Raw genomic sequence first — 18622 nt, forward strand, 5'->3', positions numbered from 1 at the left:
TTAATAGCGCCATATCTACAACTGTATTAGAATGTGTCTGGTTTGTATTTATTTCTTGTTCTCTATGTCTCTTATAAACCATTTATAGATATTTAATCTTAGACACAGAGTTTCAAAAATCTAAATTAGAGTTTTAAAAAAAAATTTTAGTCTCTAACTCAGAATTTCTGTCATTCTAAGCAAGAAACAATTATTCTAGAATTCACAGACCTTAAAGGATCTTCAAAACAAAAATGATTTATGTAGACAGGGGACAGTAATCTCATCCTTACCTCTCCCATTATTTATAGCATTGAATGAATATGAAAATCTAAGAGGATAATTTGGGAAATTTTAATACTGTTTTTCTTTTATCCTTGTTGAGATGGATAAAACCTGGATGTTAGTGGAGAAAATTTCTGTCTGGGAGATGAGTTAGAGGGTATGAATGTGCCCATGTCTTCTCAGTTCCCTGTCTAATGAAATGAGGGAGTCCAAAATTCTCGTCAGAATGGCAGACATATTGTGGTGAATGAGCAAGATACTAAAATAAAAATTGCTAACAACTTACACATAATCTATAAATTATTGACACTCTTCTAAGTGCTTTACATACACTTGTGTACTCCTCACCCAAAATAGGGTACATACTGTTATCCAACTCATTGTCACATGAGGAAACTGAGGCACAGATAGGTTGTATAACTTGCTTAAAATCATAAGTTGTAAATAGCCTCACCAGGATCTTAACTCAGGTAGTCAAGTTCTAATATCTATGCTATTAACCTAGACAATATACTTCTCAGAAAGAAAGAAATGACTTGCTTTTGATCCTGTCTATATTTTATGAGCAAGTAATCATTAGATAGATTTACTATACATGACAGGTCAAAGTTTTCTTTCCTTATCTTATTTTACTTTCGGTTTTGAGTGTGTCAGTATCGTCAAAGAGAAGTATACTGCTGAGAGATTCCTATGTAGGGGCCGTCTTTCTTCCAGTTGTCTCAACCCCCTTAAAAAACCACCCCAGGCTTCCTCCTAGACCCCATGTTTTGCAAAGTCTGATATCCTCTTGGCATCTTGGAGATACCTGTTGGCAGCCAAGAGCAGGTAACTGGAAGGAATGGATGAGAGTATTTATCCATGGTGCCTGTGGCCTGAGTCTGAGAAGTTTCAGGATGTCTTCACTTCTGTAAGAAGAATGTAAAAGATGTGAGTGTTGCATTTTTGTGGGTGATGGGCAAGAGAGAGGGAAGCGAGAGCATTTGGGCAAGGATCCTAAGGGCTGACAGAGGACAAACCAAGTTATATGTGCTCCTCCATCAGATAGGAATGTGGTGGGGGGTGGGCGGTGAGGGGAAGTAGAATTTGTTGAAGCCAAATTAATGTTTGTACTAAAGCCATCTCTTTCTGTGGTTGCTCATTGCCTCCCTTCTGTCTCTTTGTCCATTGGAAAAAATATTGAGTTAGAGAAGAATTTAGAGAGATTGTGGACAGATTTGTTATTGCAGAACTTGGCTGTTGAGATGAAGACTGTTCACTTGGAGGGACTGTTCACTGGGTGGCTCGGTTGGTTAAGCATCCAACTCTTGATTTCGGCTCAGGTCATGGTCTCATCGTTTGTGGGATCAAGTCCCGTGTCGGGGCTCAGCATGGAGCCTGCTTGGGATTTTCTCTCTCTGCTCCTCCCCCAGCTCGTTCTCTCAAAATAAATAAATAAATAAACTTTAAAACAGACTGTTTCCTTGAAAAGGGAAACAAAAGTTCTTTTTTTGGGAGTGTTAAAGGCTTCTCTGATGTTCTCTGAGGGACACGCTACGGTTGTTTGAGAGGTTCTGGAGGCCATTTCTTAGAATCACTGCAAATTGTCTTAACTATGACTTTTTTTTTTTTTTTTTTTTTTTTTTACCTTATGGATCCCATTTTTGTCTTTACCCTAGCTATTTTCAGGACCTTACTCTGTGTCATACTGTTGTCTGCTCTGGGAAAGATGGTGGGTTTCCTGGACTTGTCTCTGCTAAGAGACTTCTTCTCTCTCCTACTTCTCCAGGTGTCCATGTGGGGCTCAGGTAAGAATATTTTATATTTTATACTTTATATTCTTGGATTCTTTTGTTCTCTGAACAGAAGGAGTAAATTACCCTATCACTATATGCCTGGGTTAATTACAAATCCTTCATTTTGATATAATGATTTATCTGCCCATACATGAGGGCAAATAAGCCATTATATGATTAGTTTAGCGAGAAAGACCAGCTGGAATTATTTCACTAATGCCTTCTAATTCATTCAGGTCTCTGCTTCATGAAGAACACATTTTTCTGAGCCCAAGACCTAATTAAAAACCCTGGTTTCATGATTTCCCAACACTCTTCCCTACTTCTTCATAGAATTTCTCACCATTGCAATTAAAAAATTATTTGTTCAATAAGAGATTACCCTATTGATTGGGTAGAGATACTCTTTGTCTTGTGCACCACCATCTTCAGTCTCAATGTTTGCTACAGAAACTAGTGTATGAATGACAATGTCTACGGGCTTCTACTGGGCCAATAATGATGCTGTATTCCAAAATGTCCAGACAGGTCATTGATATTCTTTTCACTATGGCTCTATTCCACAGATTCATTCTTGGTTATCAGCCCCTCAGAGCCAATTGTAGCCATGCTGGGCATGGACACAGTGCTGCCCTGTCATGTGTCCCCGGCCATGAGTGCAGAGAATATGGAGCTGCGGTGGTTCCGTTCTGAATTCTCAGAGGCTGTGTATGTATATCAGGATGGAATGGAGCAGGTGGGAGAACAGCTGGTAGATTTCAAAGGGAGAGCAGAGTTGGTGAAAGATTACATCACTGAGGGAAGAGTATCTGTGAGAATCTACAGTCTCCGGATCTCAGACAGTGGAATATACAAGTGTTTTTTTAAAAAAGGCAGTGAATTTCAAGAAGCCACTTTGGAGCTGAAGGTGATCGGTGAGTAATTATCTGAGAACACAGATCGTTCTAAGGGAATGGAAGTGCTCTGCATTTGATTTCTGGGGAGGATGGTGAACAGAACAGAGACAAAAAGGTACATATTCTGGGAGCTGGTCAACGTCCTTGACACTGGGTTTAATCCGAAATTCTCTCAATCTATTTATACATTTATTGTGCTGTACTTTAATATTCAATGACTTCCATAAGTATCTGCCATAAAAAATAGATCATTTATTTCTCTGATATGTCTCTCCTCACACATTTTGAAGGAAGACACCATGATTCCCTAAAATTACCATCAGAGACCAGAGTCCTGCTTGGCTGCTGTGTTGGGTAGAGGCTCAGCTGGGAATGTCAGTGGTTGAGTCTTGAATGCACTGTTTGGAGGAAGTGACTATGGGGGTTGGGCAGGGTGGACAGGTATTGCAGAGAACAAAAGTTGTCACCAGAGGATTGAGGCCAGAAAATAACTGACGCTCAGTGGCTAAGTGAAGCAGAAGTAGAGGAAACCATCAACTGCGTAGCTTTTGGGAAATAAAAAGGCCCTGAAGAGAGAGACCAGTGTGAAAAGCTGGAATGACTGAGCCTTGGTCCATAGGACGTTGAATTGGCCACTGTCAATTTTGGCACCATTGGTGCTGTTTTATTTTTAATTACAATAAAATTATAACTCATTGTATCAAACTCCAACAATTCAAAAAATATAGAAAATATAAGTTGATAATCCTTCTGTCCTTTCAATATTCCTTTTTCTCCTCCAAAGTAACTATCAATACCAGATTGTTCTATGTCCTTCCAGTTATATATTTATATAAAGATATCATTAATTACATATAATATTATATATAATAAAAGAATAGTACAATAACATAGTATATATTATATAATATAACAATATATGATTATATTATTTTATTATATATTATATATTATAATATATGTTATATATTATATAATTATTATAATATATTTATGTAGCAGACCTTGATCTCTGTTCATAAACTAACCTTTAAAATGTTTATTGTAACTTGTTTAAATACAAAATTGAATCTTTGAGCCCCCAGCCAATCGGGCTAGTGTGAAGCTTTGTCTTAATTCTTACTGGGGCTTCCTGCCCCTCCTTCTCTTGAGTAATCATTGTGCAAACGTCCTATGCAGCGCAAAGCATTCAGGATTCAGCTCCAGTCTTGGGCCCTCACTGGTTAGTGCTAGGATGATCATCATCCCAGACTTTGTTAATCTCTTCCATTAACTGCAAAGATTAAGTTACGGATATTATTAAAAACTTTTGATGCTACCCTTCTAGAAGCCCTGAAGATCTCTGTCTCTTTGTTAGGTTTTGAGAAACCTCCCATTCAATCTACCAAAGCTTCCTTCTGTTCCCCGTATGGACACTAGCTCATCAACATTCTTCTTTCCACCCATACTGCACAATTACTTTCACTAATTTGTACACTCAGCAATACAGCAAGAGAGTCGTCTTCTCCATTCAGTTATGCTTTAAGCCAAAAAAATATTCCTGAAGCTGAAATATTATAGTTGGAATCAGGAGAGGGGAAAGTTTAGAGGAAAACTTAAGTAAGTCAATTTAGCACAGTTAACACATTAAAGTGTCAAGTAATTTTCTGCTCCAAATACACACACTAATATTATTTACAATATTTCATGATATATTTTTTCTATTACTTGCCTTTTTCTCCTTTACAATATATGAGACAGATTATAAAAAATTGTGCTTTTTAACGTCTAAACATATTTTCATTATATAGAAATTCCATAATTTATGTTAATATATACTTTTTAATGAGCATTGACAATTTTCAATTTTATATTATCGCAAAAATCATAAAATACATATATTTGCATGAAAATATGCGGCAATATAAATTGATATAATATAAACTTCTCAAACAATTAACTTTATAACATAATTTTTTAAATGTTTGTTTATTTTTGAGAGACAGCGTGAGTGGGGGAGGGGCAGAGAGAGAAGGAGACACAGAATCCAAAGCAGGCTCCAGGCTCAGCTGTCAGCACAGAGCCCGACGCGGGGCTTGAATTCACAAACCATGAGATCATGACACAACCTGAAGTCAGACGCTTAGCTGACTGAGCCACCCAGGCGCCCCTATAACTTATAACTTTTTTTATCCTATACTTTAATAATTCCAGTTTCAGGATAACCATAATGTCACCCTGACAGTCTAATAATTGTTCTAGTTTTTATTCTTAACAGTATTTATCTATACTTTTGATGACATTGAATATTATTTTTCTTTTTTTCTTTTTTTTTTATTCACATAAACTTGCTTATTTTTTTAAAGTTTTTATTTAAATTCCAGGTAGTTAACATACAATGTAATATTAGTTTCAGGTGTACAATATAGTGATTCAACAACTCTATACATTACTCAGTGCTCATCATGATAAGTATACTCTTTAATCTCCTTCATCTTTTTCACCCATCCACCCCACTTCCTCTCTCATAACCATCAGTTTATTCTCTATAGTTAAGAATCTGTTGTGCTCATGAACCGTTTTACTCACTTCTATTCATTTCCTTTGTTCAAGAGAGTTGGTACCTCCCTCAAGTAATTCTGAAGATTTTCTTTCAGGTTGCTTTCTATTTTTTACAAGTGTGTCCTTCCCAGGCAAGTCAGTATCTGACAGTAAAAATTAATAGTTTCATTATAATTTTTAGCCAAAAAAGACAATGTCTCTGAGGTTTATAATATATTTCCTACATCTGAGGAATTGGAGTAGGACTGAGCCAGAACTAAGAAGAACCATGTCAGGAGATAAGTTTAAAAAGTACAAAATAATAAATAGCCTTAGAAGCCAGGATAGCCATTATTCTCAGAGACAGTGGATTCTTCTAGCATTCTAGTAGTGTAATGTTTTAATATGGGTGTAATGTTTTAATATGGGTGCTGGATCCATTAGTAGACCCAACCTGTGAAAAGTTAAAAAGGAGAGGTTGTGGAGGGAAAATAAATAAATGAGAGTGTAAAAGTGAAAAACATATTGACTCCTTCATGGAATCATTTCACCTGGCTATCTTCATCTTTTTGTTATTCTGTACTCAGAGGAAGAAAGAAAATTTGGAAAACATTACAAAATGAGATTGTTTAAGGAAGTGACTACAAGACTCAGTTTAATCACAGAAAGGTAGTGGTTCTAGAGACTTCAGTAAGTGGAATGGATAGATATAGATATATTGGTGTGTTCCTGAAAGAAATTAACATTGGTAAAATTTGCTCTGCTTTTTTCCTTCTATGGCCAATTGCAGATATGCCTGGGTAGAGAAAATGTGATAGTCATCAGTATGAAGACCTAGTGTCAGCTTCAAATCTCTTGAGATTTTACTACAATTACCCGTTTACCTCATAAGAGAAGAAAACAAACCCTCTCCTCCCACCAAGAATGATGGTGCTTTGTCCATATCCCCGCACTGGTGTTACTGTATAAATTAGGGACTTCTGGGCCAAAAGTGTCCACGTCTCAAATGAATGACTTTCTCCTCTCCAGGTCTGGGTTCTGGTCCTCATGTTTTCATGGTAGGTCCAGAAGGTACAGGAATAAGACTGACATGCACAGGCAAGAGGTGGTTTCCCCAGCCTGAGGTGCAATGGAAAGATGCAATGGGAGAGAAGATACCATCTCTTTCTGAGGTTGAGACCCAGGATGACGATGGGTTATTTCAAATAGAGGCATCCCTCATTGTAAGAGACAGTTCAAAGAGAGAAGTGTCCTGCTCCATGAAGAACCCCTTCTTTGGACAAGAGCAGGTGGAAACCATTTCTATCCCAGGTCAGTGTTGCTCATTTGGGGGACAGGATAAGGGTAAGGAAGGGACATTTAAGAACTAGGATGGAGTAGGATTGCTTGGTGTATGTTTTTAATCAAGTCTTTGGGACCTCTGTATCAGAATCCTTCTTCCCTAGGACCTCCCCTTGGATGACGGCATTTGCTGTGACTTTTATCATACTTGGGATATTCCTGGGTGCTGTTGTGTTTTTGGCCTGGAAAGAACGACAGGAGAAGAAGAGAGCACAGGAAGCCCAGACAGAAAAAGAGAAAGAAAGTAAAGACAAAGGTAAAACTGTGAATCAGACTTGGTGGGATCTGTGAATTTATGGGTTTGTTGGCTGTATATATAAAAGTATGCATGGTATGATCTCAATTCTTGTATACTTATGAAGGGCTGTTTTGTGACCCAGTATGTGATCTATCTTGGAGAATGTTCCATGTGCACTCGAGAAGAAAGTCTATTCTGTTGCTTTGGGATGCAGAGTTCTAAATATATCTGTCAAGTCCATCTGATCCAATGTGTCATTCAGGGCCCTTGTTTCTTTATTGATCATGTGTCTAGATGATCTATCCATTTCTGTAAGTGGAGTGTTAAAGTCCCCTGCAATTACCACATTCTTATCAATAAGGTTGCTTATGTTTGTGTAATTGTTTTATATATTTGGGGGCTCCCGTATTCAACGCATAGACATGTATAATTGTTAGCTCTTCCTGATGGATAGACCCTGTGATTATTATATAATGCCCTTCTTCATCTCTTGTTACAGGCTTTAATTTAAAGTCTAGTTTGTCTGATAGAAGTATGGCTACTCCAGCTTTCTTTTGACTTCCAGTGGCATGATAAATAGTTCTCCATCCCCTCACTTTCAATCTGAAGGTGTCCTCAGGTCTAAAATGAGTCTCTTGTAGACAGCAAATAGATGGGTCTTGTTTTTTTATCCATTTTGATACCCTATGTCTTTTGGTTGGCGCATTTAGTCCATTTACATTCAGTGTTATTATAGAAAGATATGGGTTTAGAGTCATTGTGATGTCTGTAGGTTTCATGCTTGTAGCGATGTCTCTGGTACTTTGTCTCACAGGATCCCCCTTGGGATCTCTTGTAGGGCTGGTTTAGTGGTGACAAATTCCTTCAGTTTTTGTTTGTTTGGGAAGACCTTTATCTCTCCTTCTATTCTAAATGACAGACTTGCTGGATAAAGGATTCTCGGCTGCATATTTTTTCTGTTCATCACATTGAAGATCTCCTGCCATTCCTTTCTGGCCTGCCAAGTTTCAGTAGAGAGATTGGTCACGAGTCTTATAGGTCTCCTTTTATATGTTAGAGCGTGTTTATCCCTAGCTGCTTTCAGAATTTTCTCTTTATCCTTGTATTTTGCCAGTTTCACTATGATATGTCGTGCAGAAGATCGATTCAAGTTACGTCTGAAGGGAGTTCTCTGTGTCTCTTGGATTTCAATGCCTTTTTCCTTCCCCAGATCAGGGAAGTTCTCAGCTATGATTTCTTCAAGTACACCTTCAGCACCTTTCCCTCTCTCTTCCTCCTCTGGAATACCAATTATGAGTAGATTATTTCTCTTTAGTGCATCACTTAGTTCTCTAATTTTCCCCTCATACTCCTGGATTTTTTTATCTCTCTATTTCTCAGCTTCCTCTTTTTCCATAATTTTATCTTCTAGTTCACCTATTCTCTCCTATGCCTCTTCAATCTGAGCCGTGGTCTTTTCCATTTTATTTTGCAGCTCGTTTATAGCATTTTTTAGCTCCTCCTGACTGTTCCTTAGTCCCTTGATCTCTATAGCAATAGATTCTCTGCTGTCCTTTATACTGTTTTCAAGCCCAGCGATTAATTTTATGACTATTATTCTAAATTCACTTTCTGTTATATTGTTTAAATCGTTTTTGATTAGTTCGTTAGCTGTTGTTATTTCCTGGACGTTTTTTTGAGGGGAATTCTTCTGTTTCGTCATTTTGGATAGTCCCTGGAGTGGTGTGGAACTGCAGGGCACTTCCCCTGTGCTGTCTTGAATACCTTGCGTTGGTGGGCAGGGCTGCAGTCAGACCTGATGTCTGCCCCCACCCCACCGCTGGGGCCACAGTCAGACTGGTGTTTGCCTTCTCTTCCCCTCTCCTAGGGGCGGGATTCACTGTGGGGTGGCATGGCCCATCTGGGCTACTTGGACACTGCCAGGCTTGTGGTGCTGGGGATCTGGCATATTAGCTGGGGTGGATCGGCAAGGTGCACAGGGGTGGGAGGGGCAGGCTCAGCTCTCTTTTCTTTCTGAGATCCACTTCGGGAGGGGCCCTGTGGCACGGGGAGGGAGTCAGACCTGCCGCTGGAGGGATGGATCTGCAGAAGCACAGCGTTGGGTGGTGCAAGCAAGTTCCCTGGCAGGAACTGGTTCCCTTTGGGATTTTGGCTGGGAGATGGGTGAGGGAAATGGTGCTGGTGAGCGCCGTTGTTCCCCGCCAAGCTGAGCTCTGTTGTCTGGGGCTCAACAACTCTCCCTCCCGTTGTCTTCCAGCCCTCCCGTTCTCCAAGCAGAGCTGTTAGCTTATAACCTTCCAGATGTTAAGTCCTGCTTGCTGTCAGAACACACTCCGTCTGGCCCCTCCGCTTTTGCAAGTCAGACTCTGCTTGGCCGGTGGGCCGCCCCTCTGCCCTGGCTCCCTCCCGCCAGTCCGTGGAGCGCGCACCGCCTCACTGCCCTTCCTACCCTCTTCCGTGGGTCTCTCGCCTGTGCTTGGCTCCAGAGACTCCGTTCTGCTAGTCTTCTGGCGGTTTTCTGGGTTATTTAGGCAGGTGTAGGTGGAATCTAAGTGATCAGCAGGACACGGTGAGCCCAGCGTCCTCCTACACCGCCATCCTCCCCTGTTGGCTGTATATATAAATGGCATCTATAGGAACACAGAGATAGGAGTGTACTTAGAGTCCCAAGACCTCCAGTAAGACATGGAGCCTAGGATCTTCTCTACAATGGAGAGAGAAAACTCACTGCTATAAACATGGAGTTAGAAAAAAAAAATGGTCACAGTAATTCTCAATTAAGGTGAATTTCTTGATCTAGGTATATGGAAGTAGTGTTCAGGACCTGAGCTTAGGAAATGTAGTCTGGACTTTTTTTCCATAAAATGTTTTGTTATTTTCTTTCCTTTTTAGAATCACTTGAGAAAGAGCTTGGTAAGTTTTCCATTTTTCTTTGCTCTAGTACAAGAAATAGAGTCCTTTGGGGCGCCTGGGTGGCGCAGTCGGTTAAGCGTCCGACTTCAGCCAGGCCACGATCTCGTGGTCCGTGAGTTCGAGCCCCGCGTCGGGCTCTGGGCTGATGGCTCGGAGCCTGGAGCCTGTTTCTGATTCTGTGTCTCCCTCTCTCTCTGCCCCTCCCCCGTTCATGCTCTGTCTCTCTCTGTCCCCAAAAAAATAAATAAACGTTGAAAAAAAATTAAAAAAAAAAAAAAAGAAATAGAGTCCTTACTCCATGCTGGTACTTTGCACCTCACATGTTGTTATTCCTTTTCAGGGAGAAGAAAGCAATTATATCAACAAGGTAAGTTATATCAGTGTTGTGGTTGGACTAGTCATCTCATCTGTCCCTCTGTTCTTATCATACCCTATTCACCTTGCTAGTGAGGAAGGGATCCCCCACCCTAATTAGGATAAGATGGTTAGACACATGACATCCAACACTGGACATATGAGCTTGACAGCAGTTTATTAATCACCTATACTCCTATCCTGGGGGAGGAGGACACCACAAGTCATGCAGACCACATGGGTTTTCACTTGGGAACAGAGTGAACCAGCAAGGGCTGAGGGAAGCAGGCTTTTTAGTAATAATAAGATGAAATTCTACTAGTCTCCTTGGAAGTATATGATTGGCTTGTCTGAGTAACTTTTCAGGTTGATAGGAAGGTGAAAGCCATTAGGTTGAGGACCAGGTGGGGTTCAGCTGGCTTGACTGGTAGGGAAATTAGTTGAATGTGGAGATTTTCCTGCTGATTGGAGGCATATCTGGTGAGAGAAGGGGAGCTTATGGCGTTTAGAGCCCTGTGAGGTCCAAAGATGTCAAGGCAGCACATGAAGTTTTAGGCTTTACAATACACTCTCACAATTCAAGTTTATCTTATCCTTCTCCCAAAAGAATCAGAACCTCCTATTCTATCACAGATATGTTGGCGGAATGTGGAAAATGTGAGAAATAGAATAGGAGACTGAAGGAGACAAATACCCCAGAGCTGTCATTGAGGTGATTAATACAGAAATATAGCACTATTATAAATCTTCATATCTCATGTGGTTGTAACAATTTAATAGTCTGGAGTGAAGGTCTTAAGGATGAGAGAATCTAATTCCTTTGTTTTATTTCAGACTGGAGAAAAGCAAAGTTATATGCTGGTGAGTAACAGATGTCTTGGGACTTCAGGCACCCCAGGGTTTCATGAGGCAATTCTAGGGCATTTTTCAAAGACATGCTATATTCTCGAAAATTGATTTTGAATGTGGGACTTCAAAAAAATACAGGGGATTCTCTCTCCTAGTTGAGAAGACATGTTCTTTTTTTTCAAAAACTTTTTAATGTTTTATTTGTTCTTGAGAGAGAGAGAGAGAGAAAGAGAGAGCATAAGCAGGGGAGAGGCAGAGCAAGAGAGAAATACAGAATTGGAAGCAGGCTCCAGGCTCTGAGCTGTCAGCACGGAGCCTGACGCGGGGCTCGAACTCACGAGCTGTGAGATCTGAGCTGAGCCAAAGTCCCACGCTTTGCCAACTGAGTCACCCAGGTGAGAAGACATGTTCTTGATGTATTTTCTTATATGAATTTTTTTTCGTTTTAGACTGGAGAAAAGAACAGTTTGAAGCAGGTGAGTGACCTTATTATTTTGACCTGCACAATCTCTTCTATCACAAATTAGAAACTCTTACATTTATATAAACTTTCAATAAACCTGGTTGGTTTTTCATTTCATGGCTTTCAGTTCAGTCTCAATCTCATGCTGAAATGTGAACAGATTTCTTACATTTCTGATATCATTCATTCATTTACAATTAATTTATAGACTGGTTTATCAGGATCAAATAATAAAGGATATCTGATCTCTGATTTCATGGAAAAGTACATGTACAAGTTGTAATGAAGGTTATGAAAGAATAAGATTTCCATGAGAAAAATATGGTGGATTAAAGGAGTTTCCCCGAGGAATTGACTTCTCAATCTGGGACTTAGTGATACGGTGGATTTATTCACGTGATACACTGCAAGAAGCAGTTCAGTAAGAAGGAAGTCTATTACATTCCAGCCTGAGACAGGGACTAGCTCATTGTATCTCAGTGTAAGTGGAAAACTATCTTAGAGTCTTTCCAGAATTATGAGTTGATTATCAGTTTCTAGTACATGTTGCTTTACTCTGAATATCCTTGCATCCACAAATGTTTCCTAGTTAATTCAATCCTCCCCAAATTAAAGCACATTCTAGTATTCCCACATACAAATTATTATGAGAAAAATTCTGACTATTGACGATGTTTGATTTCAGAAGAACAGATTAATTATTGCTGGTATCCAGTACTGGAGTCTGCTATTACTACTGGTATTAGTGTTACCATAAATATTGGAAGCTAAAAAATTTACCAAGTGTTCATCATGGGCAAGACCTAGTTCTGAGTTCTCTACACATTATCTTGTTTATTTCTCACAACAGTCCTATGCTGGGGTATCATAATTGTGTCCATGATTATGAGGGTAAAGTGAAGCTGAGAGAAACAAAGTAATTTCAAGATCACACTTACTAAAGACAGAGTGATTATCAAAATTCAGATCTTTCTGACTACAGAGCCTAAGATTTCAGCCATTAGAAATCTAATAAGAGTGCATGAGAAGTGGGTGACTTAATTATTACATAATAAATGATTCCAAATGAAAATGATACCAAAGAAGCTTAAATGAAAGTCGATACACTGTGACTGGAATATGACAGGGCCTAATTACTCAGAGCAAGCATAAAGTGACAGCATCTTTCCTAAGGACAACCACTTTCCACTGTGGAATGACCTATTCCCCCCCCCCCCCCCACATTTGCAGTTGCTGTTACTCTGGATCCAGACACAGCTCATCACAACCTCATCCTATCTGAGAATAGAAAACAAGTTTCTTTAATGGGAAATGCTCCTCAGAATTGTGATGCTTCAGTACGCCAAGGACAAGGGGAATCTGAAACCATCTTCAGTGTTCTGGGCCAGAATTGCTTTACCACAGGGAGACATTACTGGGAGATAGAAGTCAATATAGGCACAGAAGTTGGACTTGAACCTAGATGGGCTGTGGGTGTTTGCTCAGATACAGCGGAGAGAGATGGGTGGTTTGTAGAAAGTCCAGAGAAGAATTTCTGGGTGATAGCATATAACAAAGAAGTTCTCATCTCCCGCCCAGAGTCTCTGTCACTGAGACAGCATCCTCAAAGGATAGGAGTTTTCCTGGACTTGGAGGATAAGGATGTGTCCTTTTACAACATGGTTGATGGATCCCACATCTATTCCTTTACTGGAATCACCTATGGGACCCTCCGTCCTTATTTAAGCCTTCAGGGTGCTGGCACATATGTGACCATCTGCTCAGCTTCAGATGACACTGAAAATTACCCTGAGTCTTCTCCAAAGACTCATTTAAAGAGTCGTGATATGGGTGTTGCCCAAGAAGCTAATCCTCTGTTACCTCCATAAGAGGTGAAATGTCAGCACTTCTGCTGTCTCTGCTCAGGCTTCTTATAAGTATATTCTCAAAGAAAGCTGCCCTGGGTGCCTGGGTGGCTCAGCCAGTTAAGTGTCTGACTTCGGCTCAGGTCATGATCTCACAGTTCTTGAGTTCAAGCCCCACGCTGGGCTCTATGCAGACAGCTCAGAGCCTGGAGCCTGTTTCAGATTCTGTGTCTCCCTCTCTCTCTGCTCTTCCCCCACTTGCACACTGTTCTCTCTCTCAAAAATAAATAAACATTAAAAGAAAAAAAAAAAGAAAGCTGTCCCTGCGTGGAGAGTAGGTCAGCTTCACTAGGTACATTTTCAGCCCCTTTCAAAAAAAGAGGCAGAAAGAGAAATGAGACAACTACAAAATGTCTGGGGGAGTTTCCTCTCGCATTGGTTTGGGGAATTCAGTGTCTTTTTGAGCAGCAGCAAGTTGTCACAAGAAAATCCCAAACAAGTGCATGGCCCTCTCTTCTGTTCTGGTACTCAGTGTGTGTTGAAGTAGCATTTTTAAAACTACATTTAAGAGGGGTGCCTGGTGGCTCAGTCGGTAAGCATCTGACTTCAGCTCAGGTCATGATCTCACAGTTTGGTTCGTAACTTCGAGGCCTGCATTGGGCTTTCTACTGTCAGCGCAGAGCCTGATTTGGATCCTCTGTCCCCCCTTTCTCTGTCCCTTCCTGGTCACACTCTCTTTGTCTAAAAAATAAATAAACATTTAAAGAAACTGCATTTAAAGACAAAAATCTGGGGCGCCTGGGTGGCGCAGTCGGTTGAGCGTCCGACTTCAGCCAGGTCACGATCTCGCGGTCCGTGAGTTCGAGCCCCGCGTCGGGCTCTGGGCTGATGGCTCAGAGCCTGGAGCCTGTTTCCGATTCTGTGTCTCCCTCTCTCTCTGCCCCTCCCCCGTTCATGCTCTGTCTCTCTCTGTCCCAAAAATAAATAAACGTTGAAAAAAAAATTAAAAAAAAAAAAGACAAAAATCTCTCTTCTTACTAGTTTGTTATCAAATATGAAGGAGGGGGTGGTGTTTGAAGGGAAGAATCACAGTTGAGTAAATTCTTGATACATGTTACTAGTGTTAGGGATACACAAAACTGTCCAAGTTTTGTGAAAGTTAATAGCTCAGCTTGTCCTTTCTTCAGCCATTGACCTCTAAACTTGGAGTCTGCCATGGGGTAGGGAGGACTAATATAAAACTATAAACTATTTGAGCAGGAGCCCAAGACTTCTGTGAGAGAAACCTACCCACCCCCCCCCCACATACACACATCCTCTTTGTTGTTTTTTTACCAAATTCCACTGGTTAGCAGGTCCTAAATTGTGCCCCCTATGTGAGTATGTGAATGAAAAAGGAATGATGTTGCAGTTTATGTTTTTAGAGAAAAATAGTCAAATAAGAATGAAGAAACATTCTACAGGCTTCATGGAGAAAAAGTCATTGAGAATGCTGATATATTATATATATATATATATATATATATATATAATTATAATTTTTTTTCTTTCTGACCATCTTCTTCCCACTCTTCAGGGTTTCTTTCCCTTTAATGCAACTAAGCCTATGTCTTCAAGGATATAAAATAGAGCTTCTCCTGTTAAACAAGCTCCTCTTCCTGGAGATAGAAGAATCCACTTAGATTTGTATACACTATTAACAGATCTTTAAACCATACGTCTCATTATCAACCTCTCTTGGAAGATGTATCTCCTTAGCAACATTCTGCTGATGCATTATAGCCAGTATTGAAACCCAGGAAGAATGAAACCAGAGCCCAGAATATTAAATTTACTGACAGTAAATGGAGGGCTTATATAATAAGCAAGCAAAAATAGAGGCAGGAGAGAGGTAAATGAATGGTGGACAAGCATTAATAGCCATAATCAAATGGACATGGTGGATGAGAAGGGATTTCTGGACATAAGAACCCTTTACATGGAGATAACCACAAAATAGGAACAAATGGGATTGAAACTGTGATATAGAACAGGAAGGATAACAGGTTGAGTTTTGGATATTTTACGTTTGTTATATACCTGACAATCAGCATAAGGTTTTCCAGATGTTTTTTAAGTATCTCAACTGAAGAAACTACAGAATGCTTCCACCTGTTACTCCTCCACTCATTTTTTTGTTTAGAAAGGCCAGCATAAAAGCACTTTTATTGCAATAATAAAACTTGACATGCATATGTAGTGTGGGGAGGTGGGAGTGGGTAGACAGCAATAATTTCTCTCACCAAATCATTATACAGGACAGCAAAGGGTGAGAGGGGGGAAGAAAAGCAAGGAAACAGATCAGCAGGGGTAGCTGAACATCCAAAACCAGGAGACACTGAAGCTTTTCTCAAGACAACACTCAAGGGTTTGTCATGATGTCTGGACTTTCATTGGATGACTATAACCAGCACCTTCAATTTAAACTCTAAAAAATTTTTTAACATTTATTTGTTGTTGAGGGGGTGAGGAGCAAACAGGGGAGGGGCAGAGAGAGAGGGAGACACAGAATCCAAAGCAATCTCCAGGCTCTCAGCTGTTAGCACAGAGCCCGACACGGGGCTAAAATCCATGGACGGACCATGAGATCATGACCTGAGTCGAAGTCAGATACCTAATTAACTGACTGAGCCACCCAGATGCCCCATCACTTTAAACTTAAAAAAAATGTTTATTGGGATGCCTGAGTGGCTCCATCGGTTAAGCATCTGACTTTGGCTCAGGTCATGATCTCATGGTTTGTGGGTTTGATCCCTGTGTGGGGTTCTGTGCTGACAGCTTGGAGCCTGGAACCTGCTTCGGATTGTGTGTCTCCCTCTCTCTCTGCTCTCCTCCGCTTGCACTCTGTCCTCTCTTTATCTCTCAAAATAAATAAAAATGTTAAAAAATTTTTAATAAAATGTTTATTTTGAGAGACAGAGAGTGGGGGAGGGCCAAGGAGAGATGGAGAGAGAACATCCCAAGCAGGTTCCATGTTATCAACACAGAGCCTGACACAGGGCTCAATCTCACGAAGCATGGTGACCTGAGCCAAAATCAAGAGTCAGACACTCAGCCAACTGGGCCACCCAGGTGTCCTTTCATTTTAAACTTTTGATTAAAGTTCTTACAATTGGGGAAGTAGAGCTTGGATAGCTATGAAATTACAAAAGTCCTGAATATCCATTAAAAAAACCACAGGATGGAAAAAAAATAGTAATAATAAGCCAGGCCACAAAGAAGGTTTCAGAGGTCCCTCCTAGCCTGGGCACAGATACCTGTAGTGTCCAGCAACTCAGTGAGAATGATCTGCCTATGGCCCAGCAATAGCGCTGCTAGGAATTTAGCCAAGGGATACAGGAGTGCTGATGCATAGGGCCACATGTACCCGAATGTTTATAGCAGCACATTCAACCATAGCCAAGTTATGGAAAGAGCCTAAATGTCCATCAACTGATGAATGGATGAATGATGAATGAATGAAGAAGATGTGGTTTATATATACAATGGAATACTACTTGGCAATGAGAAAGAATGAAATCATGCCATTTGCAGCAACATGGATGGAACTGGAAGGTAATTATGCTGAGTGAGATAAGTCAGTCAGAGAGGACAGATATCATATGTTTTCACTCATATGTGGATCTTGAGAAACTTAACAGAAGACCATGGGGGAAGGGAAGGGGAAAAAATTAATTACAAACAAACTGAGAGGGAGGGAGGCAAACCACAAGAGACTCTTGAATACAGATAACAAACTGAGAGTGGATGGGGGATGGGAGAGAGGGGACAATGGGTGATGGGCATTGAGGAGAGCACTTGTTGGTATGAGCACTGGGTGTTATATGTAAGCCAACTTGACAATAAATTATATTAAAACAAAACAAAACAAAACAAAAACAAACAAACAAAAGGCAGAGGGTTTAACGGGAGACTGGCATGGTATATTGGAGGCAAGGATCTCCCACTCCCCACTTTAGTTTTAGGTAGGACTTTTAATTTGACCCAAGGACATGTCTCAACTTGGAGAGCAGGCCCTCAATAACACCTCAAATCTGCTATGACTTAGCAGTGCAGCAGCAAGAATGTTTAATATATGACAGATAAAAATTTCATCCAAAATAATAAAATAAAGATTCTTGCATTCTCCCCACCCAACCCACACCAATTCCTATTCTAAAGTTAACCCATTACCTGTTCTGTTAATACTTGACTAATACTTACATGGAAACTTAGATCCAAAAGACTGAAACTGAACCTTCACCCCAAAAGCAAAAACTAAATAAAATGAGTAACGACATTTATGGCATATAGTTTAGTTCAACACACTTAGGGGAAGAAAGGGAAAGAGCAAAAAGCTGGGTGCCAGAACATATTCAGTCAGGGTCATGTTTATACAGAGTGTTGTGGAATGTCAGAAAAAGCTCCATATGATTCACATGTGCTACTGGAGGCACTAGATCCCTCCATGACACATCTAAGAATGGGGAGGAGGCCCTGTCATTCCTGTCATTCCAGTTTCAGAAGCTCCATGCCAAAGAGGACAGTAGCATTTGGTGGGATGATGCCTGGGTTCCCAGTGGCACCACACTGTAGATGTAGTCTAGGGAGACAATTTTACTCTCTGACCCACACTCACCTGGGCAATCCTTTCTTCCCAACCTCGGATCACCTCCTACATGCCTAGCATAAATGTAAAGGGATTGTTTCTATCCTGGGAAGAATACAATTTTTTTCCATCTTCAAGTATCACTGGGTAGTACACCACATACGTCTGACCATGCTTGGACAAGGTTCACCCACCTCCAGGGGAGATGGTCTCCTCCTGCACTCCCATGGCTGCAGCAGAGGCTGGGCAGACAGGCAGACCCACGTGGACCTGGCTCTGAAATGTGTTTCATTGTTGTGGTGGTGTTGTTAAGTAAGCTCTAATGAAGTCAGGACTCTGAGATTAAGAGTCATATGCTTCACCACTGAGCCAGCCAGGCGCCCCTATTCCTCCACTCATTTTAATGGGTTTTGTCCTTCTAAGCTTAGATCTTAAAGAACATAGGCTAGAGGTGGCAATGAAAGAAAATATGAAGGCTAATTTTCTGCTGGGATCACAGTTGTAGAAATGTGAGGGGTAGCATCCTCCATCATATCCTCAT

At 40.6% G+C, this 18622-nt stretch overlaps 1 protein-coding gene and 1 pseudogene across 1 annotated transcript; one reads left to right on the forward strand and one right to left on the reverse strand.

Annotated features, from left to right (window-relative positions):
- Positions 1-939: 939 nt before the first annotated feature.
- On the forward strand, positions 940-13624 carry LOC115513782 (butyrophilin subfamily 1 member A1-like). Its single transcript, XM_030315183.1, has 10 exons — positions 940-1191; positions 1920-2048; positions 2603-2950; positions 6482-6763; positions 6882-7049; positions 9924-9944; positions 10285-10311; positions 11133-11159; positions 11597-11623; positions 12841-13624. Exons 2-10 carry the CDS (start codon positions 1970-1972, stop codon positions 13476-13478), a joined length of 1617 nt encoding a protein of 538 aa, XP_030171043.1. The 5' UTR covers positions 940-1191; positions 1920-1969; the 3' UTR covers positions 13479-13624.
- A 4172-nt stretch (positions 13625-17796) lies between these two features.
- On the reverse strand, positions 17797-18309 carry LOC115513303 (annotated as a pseudogene).
- Positions 18310-18622: the final 313 nt, after the last annotated feature.

The sequence above is a fragment of the Lynx canadensis genome, chromosome B2 (assembly GCF_007474595.2).
Source record: "Lynx canadensis isolate LIC74 chromosome B2, mLynCan4.pri.v2, whole genome shotgun sequence".
Taxonomy (NCBI): Eukaryota; Metazoa; Chordata; class Mammalia; order Carnivora; family Felidae; genus Lynx; species Lynx canadensis.

Coding starts and splice junctions, on each gene's coding strand:
- LOC115513782 (XM_030315183.1), top strand. CDS start 1,970: ATGGTGGGTTTCCTGGACTTGTCTCTGCTAAGAGACTTCTTCTCTCTC. Junction 9,945..10,284: donor ATCACTTGAGAAAGAGCTTG/GTAAGTTTTCCA, acceptor ATTCCTTTTCAG/GGAGAAGAAAGCAATTATAT. Junction 11,624..12,840: donor AAAAGAACAGTTTGAAGCAG/GTGAGTGACCTT, acceptor CCACATTTGCAG/TTGCTGTTACTCTGGATCCA.